Raw genomic sequence first — 21,626 nt, 5'->3', positions numbered from 1 at the left:
AAAGTAAAATATGATATAAGCTGATAAAAGGTTGCAGAGAATAAGTTCTTGGGGAGTATTTATATGCCCTAGGTCTTGTAGCTCTCAAAAATACCCAAAATCGCAAAAAAAACGAATTTTGGGCGGAAATACGGCAACTCGCGCGGCCACGTCGCGCGGCCGCATGGCTGGCCCGCGTGACGAAACAGAACTCCTGACAGCTTTGCGCAGCAATTTTGTTTTGGCTTGTTCTCTCTCTTCCGAACTCCGATTTATGATCCGTTTGCGCTCACGAACTCCTCTCGAGACGAGCTACAACTTGTATTTCAGCCAATTCTTCCAAATTCTACTTCATTATTTCTGAAAATTCATTCAAATACAAACAAGTAACAAGTTCTTGACCATAAACGAATATAAGCTCAAATAGACCATCAAACACACAAAATCCTCACAACTAAGCATCAAAAATGACACACCAAGAGGTAAAAATGCATGTTTATCAACCCCCCAAACTTGAACTATTGTCCGTCCTCGGACAAAACAAAGATGAACCAAGAATGAATCAACAAGAGCGCAGAGAAAAGTGGATAACATTGTGGTTTCACATTTGTCAACAAAATTACCAACATGCATTTGTATCTCCAATCATCAAGATATCACACTCATGACAAACTTCAAATTGTGGTCTCAATGACTTGCAATCCTCACCAAAAAGATAAAGAAAATAAGAACTCTCAACTCTCAAGTGTATCAATCAAAGATATGGACGTGTTTACACTCAGTTCAAACAAAACAAGTACTCAACCATAAGCTTGTCAATCGTCTCACCTCTCCACCACTTAGGAGGTGATTGGTATGATGGAATGGAATGAGGGTGGAATGGAATGGAGGTAGGAATGGAATGAAGGGAGGAAAGGAATGACAAACCTTGGTGATTCCTTTGCTTGGTATGCACAAGGAATACAAAAGGAATGGAATTGCAATTCCTTGTTTGATTCCATTCCTATGATTGGTATCTAAAAATAAATTTTAGGAATGGAATGGAATTATTTTGTTTTGCTAAATTAACATTTACATCATAATTTATCAAATTGGCATTATTTTGCATCTCTCTTCCACCTCTATTTTGTGTTATATTTGTAGGGACAATCCAAAATATGCACTGGGGTAAAATCGAAAAGAAAAAAAAAGAATATTAATCAATTTAAAAAAAAAACTGACTTATTTTCCATGCATATTACTACTACACAGAAACATGCACCCGAAAAAAAAAAAAATTCTTGCCACCCACAACCCCACCCCCCACCCTACCCCCTATCTTTTTTTTTTTATTTTTCTCGTCACCCCCACCCACCCCCAACCCCCGTCCCCCAAATTTTTGTTTATTTTACTCACCACCCCCACACCTCCCCTCCCCTCCCCCCCCCCCTCAATTTATTTTTTTATTTTCTAAAAAAAATCTCGCCACCCCCACCCACCTCCCACTAACCCCCCTCCCCCTCCCCCTCCCCCTCCCCCCGTACCTCCCAATTTTTTTAGGGTAAATTTGGTTTAGAACATTAATAAATTTTCAAATTTTGGTTTTTCCCACACTTTCATTCTTGTTTCAAAATACATAATAAATCACTTTTTTTGAAATTTTCCATAGTGTGACTTTTCGGCGAATTTTTTAAATGACGTGGCGCCGAACTTGAATGATGTGGCATATTTAAGGGTTAAGTACCACTTTCCCCCTCAATGTTGACACCCCTGTCACCTTTAACACCCTAACGTCAGGGTTGACGTTGTTTACCTACCTCAACGTTTCAAAACTAAAGCAAAATGCCTCCACGTTTTAAAGGCCGCCCCAAGCGCTGCTCTAATGGGATCAATCACCGTGAAAACGCAGGGGGCAATTCGATTGTCATGTCACATAATTTTCATGTAATTACATTGTATTGCCACGTTATTTAAATTTTTTATCGAAATATGTCATCGTGGGAAATTCCAAAAAAAATGATTTATCATGAATTTTGAAACAAGAATGAAAGATTGTGGGAAAAACTAAAATTTAGAAATTTATTAGTATGATTTTATACCAAATTTCCTAAGAATTGGATCTTCTTGAGTTGCAATACCAATGGGGCATGTATCTTTGTTGCATTTCTGCATCATGAAGGATGGGTGGGGTGGGGTGGGGGTGGCGAGTAAAATAAATAAATAAAAAATTGGGGGTGGGGGTGGGGGGGTGGGGGGGGGAAATTTTAAAAATATAAAATAAAATTTTTGGGGGTGGGGTGTGGCGAGAAAAACTAAAAAAAAGGTTAAATTTTTTTTTGGGTAGGTTGGGAGTGGCGAGAAAAAAAAAATGAAATGTTGGGGGTGGGGGGGGGTGGCAGGTGGGGTGGGGAGAAAAAAAAATTGGAGGGGAGGGAGGGGTGGGTGGGGTGTGGTGGTGGCGAGAAAAATAAAAAAATAAAAAAAAAATTGGGGGTGGGGGGTGGGGGGTGGGGTGGCGAGAAAAATAAATAAAAAATAAAAAAAAAATATTTTTTTTTTGGGGGGGGGGGGGAAGAGGGGGCTGGGGTGGGGTTGGGGATGAGGGTGCAAAATATATAAGAGTAATTTTGTCAAAACCTAAATTTAGGTGGAATTAGAAATGGAATGGAATGGGTAATACCATGTTGGAGGGAAGGAATGATGATTCCTATATGTAAAGGAATGGTTATTCCCTTAAGAATGGTGATTCCTAAAATAAAACTATACCAAGCATAGGAATGGAATGGAGGTAGGAATCACCATTCCATTCCCACCTCCATTCCACCATACCAATCACCTCCTTAATGTGTGCTCTTATAACCAAGATCAAAAAGGTCTTCATTAAGGGTTGTAATGTAGGCTCTTTGGTAAGGTGGGATATATTTGGCTAAGTGACTAAAAGATACTCCTCAATGTAGCACAATCATCAACCTTATAACATTCTAACTCAACAATCATCCACCTATCACAAAAACCAAATTTCCAATACAAAATCCATCACAACACAATAATTAATTCTCATGATATTATGACTTTCTAAAGCATCCTATGTACCCATTTTTTCAATTTTTTTTCTTTTCTTTTCTTTTTTTTTCTTTTTTTTTCAACAACTTGTAGGGTACTAGGATTTTCAATTTTAAACCACAAAACATAACTCATGATCATTCATCTCCACAACCCAATTATCTCCCATCAAATAGTCTCCAAGCTTCCACCCATAGCTAAATCAAAGAATATGGAAAAATAAGGCTCAAAGGGGGTGAACTAGGATCATATAAAGATATAGGACAAATAAGGGATAAATGGGCTAGCAAAGATGGCCTTCTATCATCTCAAAGTTATTAAGCACACTATGTGACCTCGAGGGAGAAACCAAGACAAGTTCTAGTGAGAAACATGCATGCTCGAACAATCACTCAAGAAAAAGAAATAAGACTGTAAAATGGTGACAGTCAAGGCTCAAATCCTCACAGCTTATTTCATTGATTGCAAACACATAGAGACCATGCTTATCATTCATCACTCATGCTCAATCTCAACAATATCAACACAAACGCATGCAATTTCACAAGTTTTACACAGAAATCATCATAAGCCAATTATCCAACAAAACTCTACACTACTCACATCATCATCAAGGTAACATCACAAAGAAACCACCAAAGCAAGACTAAGAAAACTCAACGATGACACAAACAAAAACAACCAAAAAGAAAAATGCACCCACAAAGACACATCCCCCCAAACTTATTCACCACCAAGGAGAATAAGTTTGAAAAGGAATTGTGGGGTACAAAAACAAACAAGCAAACAAAAAGAAACGAACTAACCAAGATTGGGTTGCCTCCCAATAAGCGTTATTTTTAACGTTGTTAGCTCGACGATACAGCAGGTATAGGTGGCGGCCACTTTTCATCAAATTTGAGTACATCATCTTTTGCGAACCAATGATAAGGTGATTTTCCAACCTTCAAAATATCTTGAAAACTATGGCCATCCTGCGAACAATCAAAAGTACTACTACACTCCAAAAAGTGTTCATCAGATGAATCAAAATTAAAATCAAAAGATGGAGTTAGATAAAAGCTAAAGAGACAAGCCTTTAATGATTTCCCTTGGTCGATGCAAGTGTCGACTACATTTAGGACATTGCACTCTTCAACACTTTTAAAATTTTCATCCTCCAAGCTCATCTCAACTTTCCGAACTTCTTGCTCTTCTTCTATCGCTTGAGGCTCTTCATATGATATATCACATTCAAGCTCATTGGTCATACACTGCTCTTTTGGATTCACCACGGTATTGCTTGGGAATTGATGCAACTGATCTAGATTGCTAATAGCAGTGACTATTTGAGCCATCTGAGTCCCTAGAACAGCAGTGGTAGACTCAAGCTTCTCCATCCTCTCATCTGACTTGGAGATAAATTTCATCAGCAGCTCTTCCAAATTAAGCTTCTTCTCCTCATTGATGACTCCATTGGTGACAGAGAAGCCTGGTGGAGCCTGAAGCGCATTATTCGGACACCCTCCATGATAGAACTGTTGCCAACTCTGATTGTTTCCCTGTTGTACTCTTTGAAATCCATCCTGCTGAAAATTCCTGAAATTCCAATTGCTGACAAAATTTGCCTCTTCCATCATCATCGAATTTTTCACAGCTGACTCCATCTTAGTAATACTCAAAGCATTTATCTTGGAAGACAATGCAGCGATTTGAGTGGCTAACAAAGTAACTGAATCAGAATTTGTGGTGGCAGCAACATTATCCAAATATACCCTCTCGGCTGGCCATTGATTGCATGTAGTGTCCATGCTATCAAAAATCTCCATAGCTGCTCATGCACTACCTGGTAAAACTCCAGAACCAAAAATAAGAACCAAAAGAAAAATAAAGAACATAAATAAAAATAACAAAAAATATCCAGATTAGTATCAAATAATCAACAGATAGTACTGATAAAAATCAATCCCCGGTAACGGCGCCAAAAACTTGTTCGCTATTTTATTCACACGCCGCAAGTGTACGGGTGCAATTGTGTACAGTAGCAAGCAAGGTCGTATTCCACAGAGACTGAATTTACCAATTCCTATCCTAAATTATTCTACTCTATCTGGACAAACGAAATTAAGAGTTTTGTTTTAAAAAATAAATAAATAAATAACAGGAAACAAAGTAAATCAAGCTGTGAAACAGAGAAACAGAAAATAGAAGATTTCCCAAGACAAAGGTTTCAACAGATTCTCCTAACTAACATGTTCAATTCAATTAATAAGATGATTCCTAAGGTAATCTCAAAACTAGTCTATACCCACTCCCGTGGCATACAAACCGTTGATTACATGCAAGGCTACCGTGTGACGAAACAGAACTCCTGACAGCTTTGCGCAGCGATTTTGTTTTGGCTCGTTCTCTCTCGTCCGAAATCCGATTTATGATCCGTTTGCGCTCACGAACTCCTCTCGAGACGAGATACAACTTGTATTTCAGCCAATTCTTCCAAATTCTGCTTCATTATTTCTGAAAATTCATTCAAATACAAGAAAGTAACAAGTTCTTGACCATAAACGAATATAAGCTCAAATAGACCATCAAACACACAAAATCCTCACAACTAAGCATCAAAAATGACACACCAAGAGGTAAAAATGCATATTTATCTGCATGTCACCAAGATCATCAAGTGCAAAAGTGCAAAGAAGATGTGGGACATTCTTGAAAGAATGTGCGTAGGATCCGAGGAAATCAAGGAGAATAAGCTGTCCATAGCTTGCCAGAAGTTCGACTCCTTCCTCATGCTCAAAAATGAATCTGTCGACGAGATGGAACTCAGATTCAATCAGATCCTGAATGAAGTTCAATCCATCTCGAATGACAAGTACACTCAACGAGAAATCAACTTGAAGATTCTTCGAGCACTGCCACGAGGAGATTGGCAGATCTATTCAGTCGCTCATCAGAACAAGCCTGGATTCAGGCAGCTTCTGACAAACAAGCTCTTCTCTGATCTCTTGGCAAATGAGTTCGACATCCAAAGAAATCTTAGAATAAAAAAGGCTGACGGATCAGACGAAGATGGTCCATCAACCTCAAGAGGAGCAGCACTGAAAGCTTCAGCAAGAGAAAGCAAGAAGCAGACGAAGGAACCAGCGGAACTCAAGCCCGAGGACTTCTTCAGTCAATATGCTTTGTTGACTGAAAGATTCAACAAGATGGAGTCCAAATTCCGCAAGTACAGAAGGTTCCACAAGCAGCACTACAAAGCAAAAGAAAGAGAAAGCAACTCCAGACATTCTTCCACTGATCGAAGCGGAGAAAGAAAGTCAGTCGCCTTCGACGTGAAAGATATGGAATGCTTTGGATGCAAAAAGAAAGGGCACTTTCGAACTGAATGCCCTGAACTGACGCAGTCTGAGTGCAAAGAGTTGAAAGCCAAGAAAGATCGCAAGTATGCGAAGAAGAAAGCGATGGTTGCTGACGATGTTGGATCTTCCGAAGACACATCAGAAGCATCCGACTACAACTCTACCAGCTCAGATGATGAGAGCCAAGCCCTGATGGCCAACGAAACTGAAAGCGTGGCCGACAACAGCTACGACAATGGAATGAATGGCTCATAGGTAATCGCTCACTCAAAAACTCCTTATACTGATAATTCCCTGGTGTTTTCAGGAGATCATTCAGAATCTGGAGAAAGCTCAGCCGATGAAACTGACGAATTCGATCAGCTCATGACTGATCACTGTCGATTGAGGAAAATGTTCGAAGATCTCCTTAAGCAGAATCAGATAATGGAAAAGAAGATCAATGATAAACGTGCCAAGAATCAGACAATCATCTACTTTTCGGATGAAAATTGTCTTGATCAAATAATCATGGAGAACAGTCGACTGGAAGAAAAGCTCAGAATCTCCAACTCAGAATGTGACAGAGCATCTCATGAAATTAAGAGACTCAATCACAAACTGGAGGAAATAGTCAAGGATTGCATGATGAAGTCTCCATGATGAGCAACTTTCCATCAAAAGGCCTCGTTGAAAGCATTGGAGGAAAGGTTGCTGCAACTGATAAAGGAAAGAATATCATGATCAACGCAGTGGACGATACTTCTAAAAATAACACATCAGAAGAATAAAGAGATCATGAGATGGATGAAGTTCGGAAATGCAAACTGATGGCAAGGACAAATGTTCCTCCTCCACAAAGCTACAGACGAGCAAAGGAGGCCCCCAACCAAATTATCCTACTGAAAAGACTGGAAAGCAGATTTCAGTCAAAGATTGGACAAGGAACATCAGGAATCAAGATGAATCTTCCTCACAAGTCCAGGGGGAAGAACAACAACATCAGTCAGAAACTGAAATCAGTTTAGTTCCAAAAAGAACAACATCCATGGAGACAAAGCAATGATAGGTCCAGACGAGCCAAACGCCAACCACGACGACAAGCGACTGGACATCATGTGACTCATGTTCTATGACATCAGTCAACTCTCCATCAGTCTAGAATGACTCAAGTATCTCAATGAAGATACTTTGTAGAGCAAAGAAGACCTCAACAACTCATCAGACAAAGCTTCTACAAGAGTGAGGTTTTCAAAAGAAAAGCTCAACAGAAGATTGCTCATGTGCCGACTGAAGCGCCAACCAAACAACCAGCAAAGCGCAAGAGATCATCACCAAGATCTGTTCTGAAGCAGATATGGGTTCTAAAGGGAACACGAGTTAACATTGAAGGACCCAAACCTTGATTGGGTACCTAAATTAACTCTTCCTTGTAGGTCAAAAACAGGAAACACAAAAAGAAGGAAGAAGTTAAAGCTTCAATCAGAACATGGTATCTGGATAACGGCTGTTCGAAGCACATGACGGGCTACAAAGAATATCTAACTCAATATGTTGAGAAAACTGGATCAAAAGTTGCATTCGGAGACAACTCAATTGGAGAAACAAAAGGTTATGGTGTGCTCGACATGGGTAACGCCAGTATCAGTAATGTTAGCTTTGTTTCTGGTCTTAAACATAATTTGTTGTCTGTGAGTCAATTTTGTGACAGCGGTTTCGCAGTGAAGATCAAAAAGGATGAATTCACTATTAGAAACAACCAGAGAAAGGCGGTTCTGAGAGGAATCAGACAAGAAAGTCTCTACGTCGTCTCATGGGAAGACAACCCTCCAGAAACATGTCTCATCAGCAAAAGCAGCTCGGAGCTCAACTGGCTGTGGCACAGGAAACTCAACCACCTCAACTTCAAAACGATCAACAAGCTTGCTAAACATCAACTTGTAGAAGGTTTGCCTTCTATTGTGTTCCAAAAGAAGCAAAAATGTGAAGCATGTCAAAGAGGAAAGCAGACAAGGACGTCATTCAAGTCAAAGTCAGGACACTCCTCTGAAAGGACTCTCCAACTACTTCACATGGATCTGTTTGGCCCAATCTCTCCCAGAAGCTACAATGGTAGGAAGTATACTTTAGTTGTTGCGGATGATTATTCACGATATACTTGGGTTATATTTCTCTACACCAAGAGAGAGACACTACTGGAATTGCCAAAGCTGCTGAGAAGACTAAGCGTTGAAAAGGAAGTCAACATCATCAGCATCAGATCAGATCGTGGGACTGAATTCCTCAATACTGTCGTTCGTGAGTATTGTGAGGAACAAGGGATCAGTCATCAAACTTCTGCAGCAAGGACTCCTCAACAAAACGAAGTTGCAGAAAGAAGAAACATGTCTTTGAAGGAAGCAGCAAGGACGGTGCTAGCCGAATCAAAACTCCCCTTGAAGTTTTGGGCCGAAGCAGTCAACAACACATGCTACATACAAAATCGCTCCTTCCCCACTCAAAGACACGAGAAAACTCCATACGAGCTATGGAAGAATAGGAAGCCTTCAATCTCATATTTTAATGCTTTCGGTTCTAGGTGTTTCATCCACAACAATGATAAGAGGAGGTTAACCACATTTGATAGCAAGGCTGATCCAGGAATCTTTCTTGGATACTCTGGAACTGAACGATCCAGCAAAGCCTATCGAGTGTTTAACTCTCAAACTCTTTGTGTTGAAGAAACGCCACATGTTGTTTTTGATGAGTCTACTGATGATTTCAGGAAACAGGAAACTAAAAGAAGTGTTGAGAACACTGAAGTTTTCAGGACTGAAATCGATAACACCGAGCCTTCTACTTTCTTGGTGTGGGGACCAGGAAAAGATGAAGAAACTGAAAAGCTTCAGTATCAAAAGATCAGTCAAAGGTCTGAAACTCAGACTGGAGCCACAGCAGATGGCATCAGTCAAGGGGGAACTCCAGTTACCGAAGAATGAGTTGAACATGCCGAAGCAGCACCAGATCAACTCTCCCCTGCTCTAGAAGATGCTCAACAACTCAGAACCATTCTAACTGAAGAACCTCCACCATCACCAGAAGAGATCAAGAAGTATCGAAGATGGTTTGAACTCCATTCAAAGGAGAACATCATTGGAGAATCATCAGACGGTGTCAAGACTCGAAGATCAATGTGCAACCTCGTGTTTGATATCAACCAGAACTACATCAACGAAGATAAGAATTTCAGTTGTTTCTTATCATCTACAGAGCCCAAGGATGTCGAAGAAGATCTGAAGTCCACTCAATGGGTCATCGCAATGCAAGAAGAACTCAATGAATTCAATCAGAATTCAGTTTGGGAGCTTGTGGATAGACCAGACGATGCAAATGTGATTGGTTTGAAATAGATTTTCATAAACAAGAAAGACGAAGAAGGAAATGTTGTGAGAAACAAAGTAAGGCTTGTAGCAAAAGGTTACAGTCAAGAAAAAGGAATCGACTACGATGAGACGTTTGCCCCAGTTGCCAGATTGGAAGCAGTCAGACTCTTCTTAGCCTTCGCAGCTCACAAATGATTCAAGGTACACCAATAGATGTGAAGTGTGCATTTCTCAATGGAGTGCTCACCGATGAAGTCTACGCGGAACAACCTCCAGGTTTTGAGGTTGCAGGACCAGAAAAGGTGTACAAGCTGAAGAAAGCGTTCTATGGCTTGAAACAAGCTCCAAGAGCATGGTATGATACTCTTTCTGAGTATCTTGTCGAACAAAGTTTCAAGAAAGGATCTATGGACAGAACGTTGTTCACTCTCGAAGAAGGAGAAGATCTCCTACTTGTCAAGATTTATGTCGATGACATAATTTTCGGATCTAAATCCGAACGCATGTGCAAGAAGTTCGCTGATATCATGACCAACAAGTTCCAGATGTCCATGATGGGAGAAATGAATTTCTTTCTTGAATTACAAGTCAAACAGACCAGCGAAGGAATACTGATCAATCAGTCAAAGTACGCCAAAGAACTGATCGCCAAGTTCGGTATTCAGCACATGAAATCAGCCAAGATCCCAATGAATACAAACTGGAAAGTTGATACAGGATCAGAAGGAAAATCTGTATCTTCAACCAAATACAGAGAAATAATTGGATCATTGTTGTATTTGACTGCGAGCAGACCAGATATCGTATATGCAGTCGGGGTTTGTGTGAGATATCAGTCAGATCCAAAGGAAGCTCATATGGATGCAGCAAAATAAATTTTGCGATATCTTAAAGGCACACCCAACTTAGGATTGTGGTACCCAGCAGACGATGACTTCAAGCTCACCGGATATTCAGACTCAGATTTTGCAGGATGCAAAATTGATCGCAAATAGACTTCGGGAACTTGTCAATTCTTAGGCCACAAGCTCATCTCATGGTTTTCAAAGAAGCAGACTTCAGTCGCCACCTCCACAACTGAAGCTGAATATGTTGCTGCGGGAAGCTGCTGTTCACAACTCCTATGGTTAGTCCAACAATTGAAGGACTATGGGATCGAAGAAAATGAAGTCCCAATTTATTGCGACAGCTGCAGTGCTATTGCAATCACTCAGAATCCAGTTCATCACACCAGAGTCAAACATATTGCCATTCAACATCACTTCATTCGTGATCACGTCGAAAAGAAGAATATCTCTGTTGAATGGATTTCGACCGCTGTTCAGAGAGCAGACTTGCTGACCAAAGCTCTTCCAGAAGAAAGGTTCAACGATCTGTGTGGAAGGATCGGCCTCATCAACCTAGAAGAGTGATGCTGTATTTGAAAATCTTCTCAAACAAGTCATGCTGACTGGTGGTCAAACAACTGTTGTTCTACGACCGCTGGCGTGGAAAACAATGAAGACAAGTCCTGTCCCCTTGGGATGGCGTAGTGGTTGGGGTGGTTGCCTGTTGTCCAAGAGTTCACAGGTTCGAATACTCTCGGCCACAATAGCCACTATGTGGGGTGTGTGTGTGGTTTGTATTATTTATAATGTAATTTCATCAAAAAAAAATGAAGACAAGTCCTCATCGGAAGGAAACTCATCCTGATAAGTCAACCAGGATCAAGTGGTATCGACTGACTACAATGATCACTCGATTAGTAAGTATTTTCGACTTACTTTTGGAAATCAGTTATTTCAGTTAAGAGTCTTTTATTTGAATTCAAAAGTTTTCTCTGACTTATCAGTTTATTTCAAAATCTTTAACTGATTGTTGGAAAATGAAATATCCGAGAAGGACAAGTACTTTTCAAAAGGGAAAATTCGTATCTGATTTAACTTGTCCTGATCTTTTCTAAAAATCTTTCCAACCTTTTGCCTCTGTAATCAAATTTCTTGAGAATCTCATTGACATGACATAATGCAATGATACTTCTCACCTTTTGAAGCTTCTGTCCTCTGCAGTGACGGCGAACGTGAATTTTTACTTCAAAAATAGGCACAGTTTTCGAAAAACTCTTTCATCTCCCTCTTGGTAAAATTTGTGTATTTATACCTTGATGTCTTCACTTATTTTCGGCATCAACTAACAACTCTCCACAGCCTTCACTTTGAGAAAAATTTCCAATCTTTCCAAAGTTGCAGAAAAATTTTAGTTCCGACAAAAGGAGAATTCAATGACTGCAAAATCATGGAGTGAGAGAATGACGCTCACATACTTGGTCTTCACCGGACCCTTCCACTGGATCTCAACGTCTCTCTGGCGTCAAAGCTTGCTCTATTCTCACTTGTATCCAGCGACGCGAGTGTCTTCCATCATCATGCCCGGCCCATACGGTTTGAAGTACCTGTCTCAAGAAGACGGACTTCACCTGGTTCTCAGGAAAGCTTCTCACCTTTTTGTGAAGCTTCCGTATGGAACAACAACAATGAGCAGGAGCTCGTTGTCAGTCGACGCAACATCGATAGTGATAGTCCTCGCGACTACCACTGATTCGATTTTCCATCCTCATATCCACTCCCTACGTGTATGACGAGCCGTCTTTTGCCCTACTACTTTCACCAAAGGCTCGCCATGCATTTCCTTCATTTCCCTCCTCACTTCTATCACTCCTCTTCCCCACCATTCCTTGTCTCTTTCCCTCTCCCTCAGGTTCGTATGCATAGCCGCATTACATGAATATCTCCAAGATGCTATGCATACTTTCATTTCCTTCACACTGCTCTTCTTCATCTCTCCATCTCCTTCACTTCTCCGTCTCCCTTCTCATCTCTCTACCTCTCCACTGGCGTCTTCCTCTTCTGTATCTCTGGACTCATTCTCTTCTCAAGTCCTCCCACAAGTGCTTGAGAGTCGGAGTTGAAGTCCCATCCGATCATAGCTTCCATCATCAGCTCTCTTTTTGATATTGCCAAAAAGGGGGAAAGTAGGAAGTCAGAGAGAAACCTTCTCAAAGGTTTTTCCTGTATCTTCTTTTTTGACTGAAGATGATAAAGCAAAAGGATCACCAGAAATTGTAAGGAGGACGTTCCAGTAAAGACCTCAAGTCAACAGAAAACAAGTGTGAATGGAACAAGCTTAGGAACATGAAGACTGAAGATGAAGATCAAGAAGTTCAAAGGCGCAGCCAAGCAGACTGCTGGAGTCCATGGGTTTCCCATGTATTTTTGTTTTGTTTTTACTCCCTTGTAAGTCTTGCTCTGTACCTCGACTGATGTCTCATCAGTCTTACTTTTAATGAAAAGAACTTCTTTTGATCTCAACCTGAAGACAATGACTCTTTGTCCAAGCTCTGATTAATGTTTTTCTATCTTCTCCTCGTTTTGTGTTTGAACTGTCGTGTTCTTTCTCTTAGTATAAGTTTTTTAGGTTCTATTGTTAAGGAGGAATAGTATTCAGCCTGGTTTATAACTTGTGCTCTGAGTTCTGTCTTTTGTTTGTCTAGAACTGTTGTGTGGTTTTGGCATCATCAAAAAGGGGGAAATTGTTGGGAACTTATTGAAATAACCTAATCCTTGTTTTGATTGATACCAAAATCCATAGGCCTTAATTGTAACAGACTAGAACTGTTCGAACTCAAGTGTTAGAGTTCTTTTCTAGTTTAGTTTGCTATTCTGAAGACTGAAAACTGAAGGACGAAGGACTGAAGACTGAAGTTACCAACTGAAGTATCAGTTGAAGAATCAGTCCGGAACTGATTACTTAATTCGTGCCACGTGGATTCAGCGGACTAATACTAAAGTCAAGTATCAGTTAAACATTCTTCCTCAGACTGAACCTCCAACGTTCAAAGCAAGCCACGTACTCTAAAAGTACAGCCGCATTAAATGCAGAGATCTCAGGATCATCCCTCTCTGCAGAGGTCATTCCTATTTGGTGGCTACTTTATCAGAGACGTCACATCTCCTGCTCTTCAACATAGCCGTTCTCACCAAACAAGGAACCTCGAAGATTGAAGCCTCAGCCCAAATTCGAAAAGCTCTCCAACGGAAGAAATCTTGAAGACGTTCTCCGCCAACGGATCTATTCAAGACCTTTCCTATAAATAGCGCTCGAGGATCACTTCAATCTTCACCGATTCAACGACATAAGCTGAAACTCTGCCAAAATTGTTTCTCAGCCAAAGCTTAACCTCTCCAAAGCTTGAATCGAAGAAAAGAATACCAAAGCCAAAAATCAGTCACTGCTGATTACATACATTCTCTTAGACCTTAGGCAAACTTTTGTTTACCCAAAGCCTAGGTCAAAACTAACTCCAAAAAACTTGTTCTTTGAAGTTTAGTTGGCAAGATTTCAAACCTCCCTTCGAGAGATAGAATCGAGTGTTTGAGTTGAAAAGGAGTTCAAGAAGGTACTCTGACTCCGTGAGATCCTAGTGCAGCTTCGTGGTAGGAGTGAGAAATCCAGCACGAGTGAAGTGTTGGTACTGAAGATTGGATCTTCAGTTGATTCAGTTGTGTGCACCCGGCTAAGCACACAGATAGGTTTGCAGTGCACCAGTTAAGCACTTGTGGACCGTGGATGTAGAAAGTATTTTTCCGAACCACGTAAAAATCTCTATGTTATTTATAACTTTCAGTTTTACATTTTACTTGTGCTCTTTCCATTGATAAACTGAACACTGACTAAATGCAAAGAGAAACATACGACTAACAACGTGCTCAACAAAGGCTATTACGAAATAAAGTTATTTCCGCTGCTTATGTTATCAGTATGACTGATCTATCCTCTGATAGTCAGGATGACTTATAACATCTCTGTTTTAGCAAACTTGACTGAAGCCTTAACGTGCATCAGTTAAGTTCCAGTGACTTAACTAATAATTTTTTACTGAAGAGTATTTCAGTATCAATCGTCAACCTTGTTTGGTCAAAACTCCTTTCAGTTAACATGCGTCTAAGTTTGCGTGTAAAGTTTTGTTTTGATCTCTGCCTTGAGATCCCTCTGATTTTAAGAAAAATAGCCTATAGATGTATTCCCCCCATACACCTATTCGAGACCCTCCGGACCTAACAATTCATTATACTACGAAATCAGGATTCTAATTACCGGGTCATTGGATAAATGCGGGTCATTCGCGTTATTTTCAAATAATACCAAACACAAGAATAACCCCAACTAAATTAACTAATACAGGCTATTACCCAATATCAAACGGGCCCTAAATGAGGAATGAGTAAGGGTCAAGTAGGAAATGTGAAAAAATAAAGAAAGGATTTAAAGGGTGAAATTTTGTTTATCCCTTCTTTTCCCATGATAAATTTACAACCAAAGAGAACGCGACCTCAAAAGGAATGATCATTTCTATAAAGATCGAGTTAGCCATTCCTTCCACTCCATATAACTATTAAATATTATCAATCATTAGTTCCCCTTCCCCAAATATTATCAACCATTCAAGAAAAGAAAAACAATTACTCCCTCCGTCTCAAACAAAATGTCCTATTTCTTTTCGGCATCGAGATTAAGAAATGTGTATAAAGTAGATAAAGTGGGTTGGTGAAAATTATTTAAATATTAAGTATAAAGAGAGAGTGTATTGCCAAAAAAGGAAACAAGACATTCCAAACAAGGGACTGCTCAAAAAAGAAAACAGGACATTTCATTTGGGACGGAGGGAGTATTATTTATTTACCTTTAAAAAGTACTCCATAAATCTCATTGATTTTGTCATTTTTTTTTAGTTGTCTCATTGATCTTGTACAGTTTCTATATTTGGTAATGATTTTACACTATAAACAATATAACTCCACATCTTTTATACACTTTTACTGCACTAATTATACTCTCCTTAATAATTGTGCCCAAAAGAAATGGGACGGAGAGAGTAACTTTTAAGAAAATAATTGATAAAATTAGAACTTTCCGTCGAGTAAAATATCGTTTTGATTTTAGTATTATAATTTGGTAAATGATCAAATTAAATCTCTTATCTTGTGTTCATTTCCTTTTACGGCAAGTCGCCAATGCCAGAGTAAAATAAGAAGCACACTCAATTCAAATGCACAGCACATCCGCCCTAATTAAATTGCAATTATAATTAATTAATCAACCCCAAATGAGAATTGACGAACCCTAATTGAATCTTATTAGCAAGTCACCATAGGATAATTGGATACCTCCGATTGACTTCATCAAGCAGAAGTTTGTTTACATACATTTGTCTAAACCACGGATTTCTTTGTGTGACATATATATTTGCCGACAATACTGATCTAGGTTTTTTAGCTATCACTTGTAGAATTCAAAATCTGTGTCAGGCTTCTTTACATTGGATCTGTAACCCTTCTCAAAATCTTTAGGGAGTATGACATACCGGTTCTTTCTGACAGCGTGCAAACCTGCTTCTTGGCAAATAGCTGCGATCTGCAATAGTAAACCACCAACACCACCACAAGTTGTTAGTCTATTCAGAATGTTCTCAATTCTCTATGTAAGGGAACACATAGAAGAAATGCCTAGTAAATGCATGACACCTAATATTACTAACCTCAGCTGCACTTATTTTATCTGGCCGAGAGACATAGTCCTCCAAGTCCACCTCGTCGCTCAAATTCATTTTAGCAGTGCAAACCTGCAAATAATACCGTTGTTCTTCTTTAATTATAATATAATCTCAATCACACGAACAAAAGAGACTGGATTTGTGGAGATGAAGAAGTTCAAGCTTGGACTTTTGTGTAACTTGTTTTCATCTTGGGTTAAGTACCAAATACCCCCCAACGTTGGGGCCCCTATCGCGTATAGGACCCTATAGTCAGGGTGCGCTGTTTACTACCTCAACGTGGCTAAACCTAAGCAAATCCCCCCCCCCCCCCCCCCCCGCGTTTTAACGGTGCTTAACACCGTTAGTTTTTTATTTTATTTTTACTTCTAATTAGAGTGGGCCCCTCCACTCCGCCGCCACCTCCGACGAAAACAAGCTGCAACATTTCCCACGGCAGCGGAATTCTCAAGTCCTCGCCACCAATATCTGCTGAATCCCCGTTTTCTATTTCTAAATCCTTAATTCTCTCCTCCACAAAATCCATCTCGTCTGCTTCAACCCTAATATTATCCCCCAAATCCATTCTCACTCCAGCATCCCTCGTTCTTCTCTGCAAAACTCTCTGGTTTCCCATCAAAATCAGAAGTGCAAGGGCAATCCACGCTTGCCCAAACAGAGGCAAACTTGCAGAAGTCAAGCTTTGACCAGCTACGGCATCTGAGAACCCCAATTGAAGGCCTAGGGTTCGAATTAGGGCTAGAGAACTTATTAGGGTTACGCGGGGCGTGATAGAGCGATGGCTGCGAGAGATCGGGGATGGAGACGGTGACGGCCTTACCGTTGCGGGCTTTGGTTTCGGAAGTGTAGAGCGCTAAGAGGACGGCCTCGAAGCCGGAGAGGTAGGTGTCGTAGAGCCACTGGCAGAGGGAGACGTTGGCGGAGCCGGAGAAGGCGGCAGAGAGGCCGCAGAGAGGGAGGAGTAGGCGGCGGAGGAGATGAGAAGGGAGCAGGCGGGGCGGTCGGTGTCGACGAGGGAGGGAGGAGGGGCTCACTCTAATTAGATTTTTAAAAAATTGAAAAACTAACGGTGTTAAGCACCGTTAAAACGCGGGGGGGGGGGGGGGGATTTGCTTAGGTTTAGCCACGTTTAGGTAGTAAACAGCGCTTACCCTGACTATAGGGTCCTATACGCGATAGGGGCCCCAACGTTGGGGCGGTATTTGATACTTAACCCTTTCATCTTTTACTTTAACGGGTGTTTACTTTGGGTGATAACTTAGGCTATTCCACCACATACTTTGATGGATTAAATAATTTTGATCTTGTTTGATCATGCAATCCTTCAAGTGCTAAATAATTTTGAGCTTGTTTTAACAATGCAATACTTCAAATGCTAAACCCAGTGTAAGTGTGTTGTCAACTAATGTATAGCCCAAAGTAATCCACCTGTGAGGTTTGACTTCATATTCTTTTCCTTTATCATTCACATTTTTCACCCACCGACCCCCAACAAGTGAAAAAAATAGGCAGTTCAATCATCAAAATTACCTGGAAGACAAGCCTCTTCTGTCGTCTATCTGGCAAAGGAAACTCAATTTTACGATCAAGTCTTCCTGGACGTAGAAGAGCAGGATCCAATGTGTCAGCTCGGTTAGTTGCCATGATAACCTTTACATTAACTGTCTGGTCAAATCCATCCATCTACAAGACAAAGTACCATGTTGCTAAAATGTTGATGACACGAGATGGGACTATGCCCCCAAGCAGTCGATAAATACCATCAAATTTGATATTGTGACAGTTTCTATGTCATGTACTCCCTTCGTCCCTAAAACATCTTCCTAAGGGAGGGTGCCACGAGTTTTAATAAAAGTTAGTTGTGTATTTGATATGGAGAATGGGTCCCACAAAAAATAAAGATTGTAAGAATAATAGTGAGTGCAATTATTTCCAAAAGTAGGTTAGGAAGATGTTTGCAATTATTTCCAAAAGTAGGTTAGGAAGATGTTTGCAATTATTTCCAAAAGTAGGTTAGGAAGATGTTTTGGGGACAGACCAAAATAGAAAGAGAAGATGTTTGAGGGACGGAGGGGATACTATTTTGCTATTATAAACTAGATCTATAAAGGAAATATTTATGTCTATAGACGTTATTATTTCTTCATCTGTATGTAAATCTCAGCATACCTGATTCAACAGTTCCATTAAAATTCGCTGAACTTCTCGATCAGCTCCAGTTTGGGCATCGAATCTAGCTGTAGCTATTGCATCAACCTCATCAATGAAAATAATTGCAGGTGTATTTTCTTTAGCAAGTCGGAAAACATCTCGCACCATTCGGGGACCCTAGAGATATTAAACAATCAATTATATAACTCCAGTCTGCTTTAAGGAGACGACTCAAGTACAAGCAGAAGCTAAAACGACAAGTTTGCCTATTCCCAAAAAATGAAGACCATCAATGGCAGTAATTAATATGCTGTGTATGTAGTGATGTATCGACTAATGATCCAAACTTCAGCTAGGCTGTGTGAGATAACTAGCATAACCTTGGGGAAATTCTAGACAATATCAGATTTGACAAAACAAGAGCAAATCACCGGGAAAATAAAATACGCTTAATATCAGATAGTATACTCTAAGGAGAATAAGCAATCGACAGGAAGCTGATATTGAACATGCCATCTGATTAATCAGGTCTTCACATAGGTTTTCCCAGTTAACCACATAATTTTTCTCAAGGCATAAAAGAAAAATAACCACTAACAATTTGTTGACTAAAATTATAGGCAATGCGGCAAAATATTAAGTCAATATGTACTTCAACTTTCAAGTATACCTCTCCCAAGTACTTCTGAACAAATTCTGAGCCAACAACCCTAATGAAGGATGCAGTAGTGTGATTTGCAACAGCCTTTGCAAGCATGGTTTTGCCAGTGCCAGGAGGACCATAAAGCAATACACCACGAGGAGGATCTATGCCAATCTGCTGATATAACTCATGGTGTGTCAAAGGTAACTCTACAGCTTCACGGATTTCTTGCTTTTGAATATCACATCCTCCAATATCCTGATAGAATCACCAGGAATAAGTCCATCATGAAAAATGAAGCCAATATAAACAAGGCAGTAAAGAATGAATAATAAACTGGATTAATGAGAGAAAAAATCAACTACTACTTATGCATACATAAAATCAATCAAGAGTACACCATGATATTTGTAAGCTTGAGAACTATTATGGAACAGAACCATAACCATACAAACTTAACAAATCACTCAAAAGCACATTGTGCACCAAATTTCATTTAGAATTAAACCAAACATCATTGTGCATAGAGAGGAACATGACAATCCCAGCGACTTGCCAACATCAGCACTCATCCAAAGTTAAATGACAAGCGAGAAATATTCTCCATCAACTAAGATTTCTCCTGGAAAACCTACCATTTTAAAGTTGCGCACACTTTACCAGTAGTAGGTATTGAAATGCTACTGGCATATCAACTCAGCAACACACAGTTCTGGTCATCCTTAAAAATGTATCTCTTATTCGATAGATCAAAATATCCCCTATAAAAATATACAGCTTAACCCTTTTTAAAAAAAAATATTGAAATTAAATTGGAACGGCAGATAGCTGTCGGCTAATTGATGAAATTGATCAGATTTCTGACACTTATAAATGCTGACATGACCTGAAAAAGGTGGTGGAATATTGCTAAACTCGTTTTCCTCCAGGCCCTTTTGTATTCCTTGGCTATTGATTTGGCTCCCAAGTCGCCTAATGTCTTATGTACCACCTATTAACAAGTGCCTATATGCTTTAAGGGTGCGTTCTCTTTGGTTGTAAATTTATCATGGGAAAATGAGGGATAACCAAAATTTCACCCTTTAAATCCTTTCTTTCTTTTCCCTCATTTCCTACTTAACCCTTACTTATTATTCATTTACACTACAAAGGAGGGATAATATTATCCATCCTTTGTAGTGTAAATGACGAATGAGTAAGGGTCGAGTAGGAAATGGAGGGACAATATTATCCTTCCTTTGTAGTGTAAATGAGGAATGAGTAAGGGTCAAGTAGGAAATGAGGGAAAAGAAAGGAAGGATTTAAAGAGTGAAATTTTGTTTATCCTTCCTTTTCCCATGATAAATTTGCAACCAAAGAGAACGCACCCTAAGAAGAATTCCAGAGAAATGATGCAATTCCATCCAGTGTCTTAAAATATTTTTGACATTTTAACTCTGGTTTTTCCAATCTACACAACAGGTTAAAACACAAGCAAGGGATACGAGCAAACTCCACGGCTTTCTTGAATATATTAACATAATCTTCACTAGTTTTGATATGTTATCATCTTGTTTTGGAATGCAGTAATGGTTTTATCATTCAAGAATACATCATAACAAAAGACCATAACCTAGTAGAGCCAGTCAACTCCGTTTACAAAGATAAAATAGTGCGTGCAAAAGAACCTCTAAATAATCAGATGCTACTATCTGCAACTCAGAACTCCTTCCAATTAAGCCAATAAATAGAATCCGACAATAAGGTGATTACCTTACAAAAACGCCAAAAACAAAAATCATCCTGATAATTCCGTAGAATCCAATAGAAGCAATCTCAAATTATATTCCAGAAAGATACCTAACTTCAAAACGCTCATTCCAAGAAAAAAAGCAAACAGGAAAAGGAGACTCACGGTGTAATTGACGTCAGGCCTCTCGGACTGGCTGAGAAGCGAAATGCTGGAGTCTGCCTCGGGCGGCAGGACATCGACGAGGGCGTTGGAGTGGCGGTGCAGTGCGACGGAGCCGGAAGGCTTGAGCAGCTCGCGGTCGATGGTGCTGAGGATCCGGACGTAGTAATTTGAGCCGGTGGTGGACCCGACAATGCCATGGTTCTGATCGATCATCTCCATGAACTGGCCGATGACGAGCGGAACGGACTGAATGCGCTTCACCTCCTCCTGCGCGCGGAGAAGCTCGCGGCGGAGGTTCTTGTACTCGTCCTTGACGTATTCTTCTTGAATTTCGAAGAATTCCAGTTGCCGCTGCAGAGACTTCAACCGGATGTAGAGGTCATCGTCCAGGTCCGCGGAGGAGAGCGTCGATGGATTCGGTTCGATTGTGGAGGGTTTGGGGTCCAGAACCATCGAGGAAGCCATATCTCCAGAGGATCAATAATGGCGGAAGAATTGAAATTGCAGTCGCAGAGTTTTTTCTTTTTTTTGAAGGGAAAAATTGCAGTCGCAGAGTTTTTTTTTGGGACAAAGTTGTAGACCAAAAACGACGCCGCACAGCATACGGAGTAACTACTATTGGGCCTTTGTTTCACATTTCGATTGT

The 21,626-nt window shown here is 40.1% G+C and overlaps 1 protein-coding gene across 1 annotated transcript; it reads right to left on the bottom strand.

Annotated features, from left to right (window-relative positions):
• Positions 1 to 15,852: 15,852 nt before the first annotated feature.
• LOC131006574 (26S proteasome regulatory subunit 6B homolog) lies at positions 15,853 to 21,626 on the bottom strand. The gene is made up of 6 exons (XM_057933719.1): positions 20,981 to 21,626; positions 19,114 to 19,344; positions 18,462 to 18,620; positions 17,823 to 17,975; positions 16,278 to 16,361; positions 15,853 to 16,153 (listed from the first exon to the last, which is right to left on the bottom strand). Exons 1-6 carry the CDS (start codon positions 21,443 to 21,445, stop codon positions 16,019 to 16,021), a joined length of 1,227 nt encoding a protein of 408 aa, XP_057789702.1. The 5' UTR covers positions 21,446 to 21,626; the 3' UTR covers positions 15,853 to 16,018.

This window comes from Salvia miltiorrhiza, chromosome 1 (assembly GCF_028751815.1).
Source record: "Salvia miltiorrhiza cultivar Shanhuang (shh) chromosome 1, IMPLAD_Smil_shh, whole genome shotgun sequence".
NCBI classification, from domain to species: domain Eukaryota; kingdom Viridiplantae; phylum Streptophyta; class Magnoliopsida; order Lamiales; family Lamiaceae; genus Salvia; species Salvia miltiorrhiza.
Note: the sequence above shows the minus strand (reverse complement) of the source record. Positions and strands in the feature narration are given on the sequence as shown.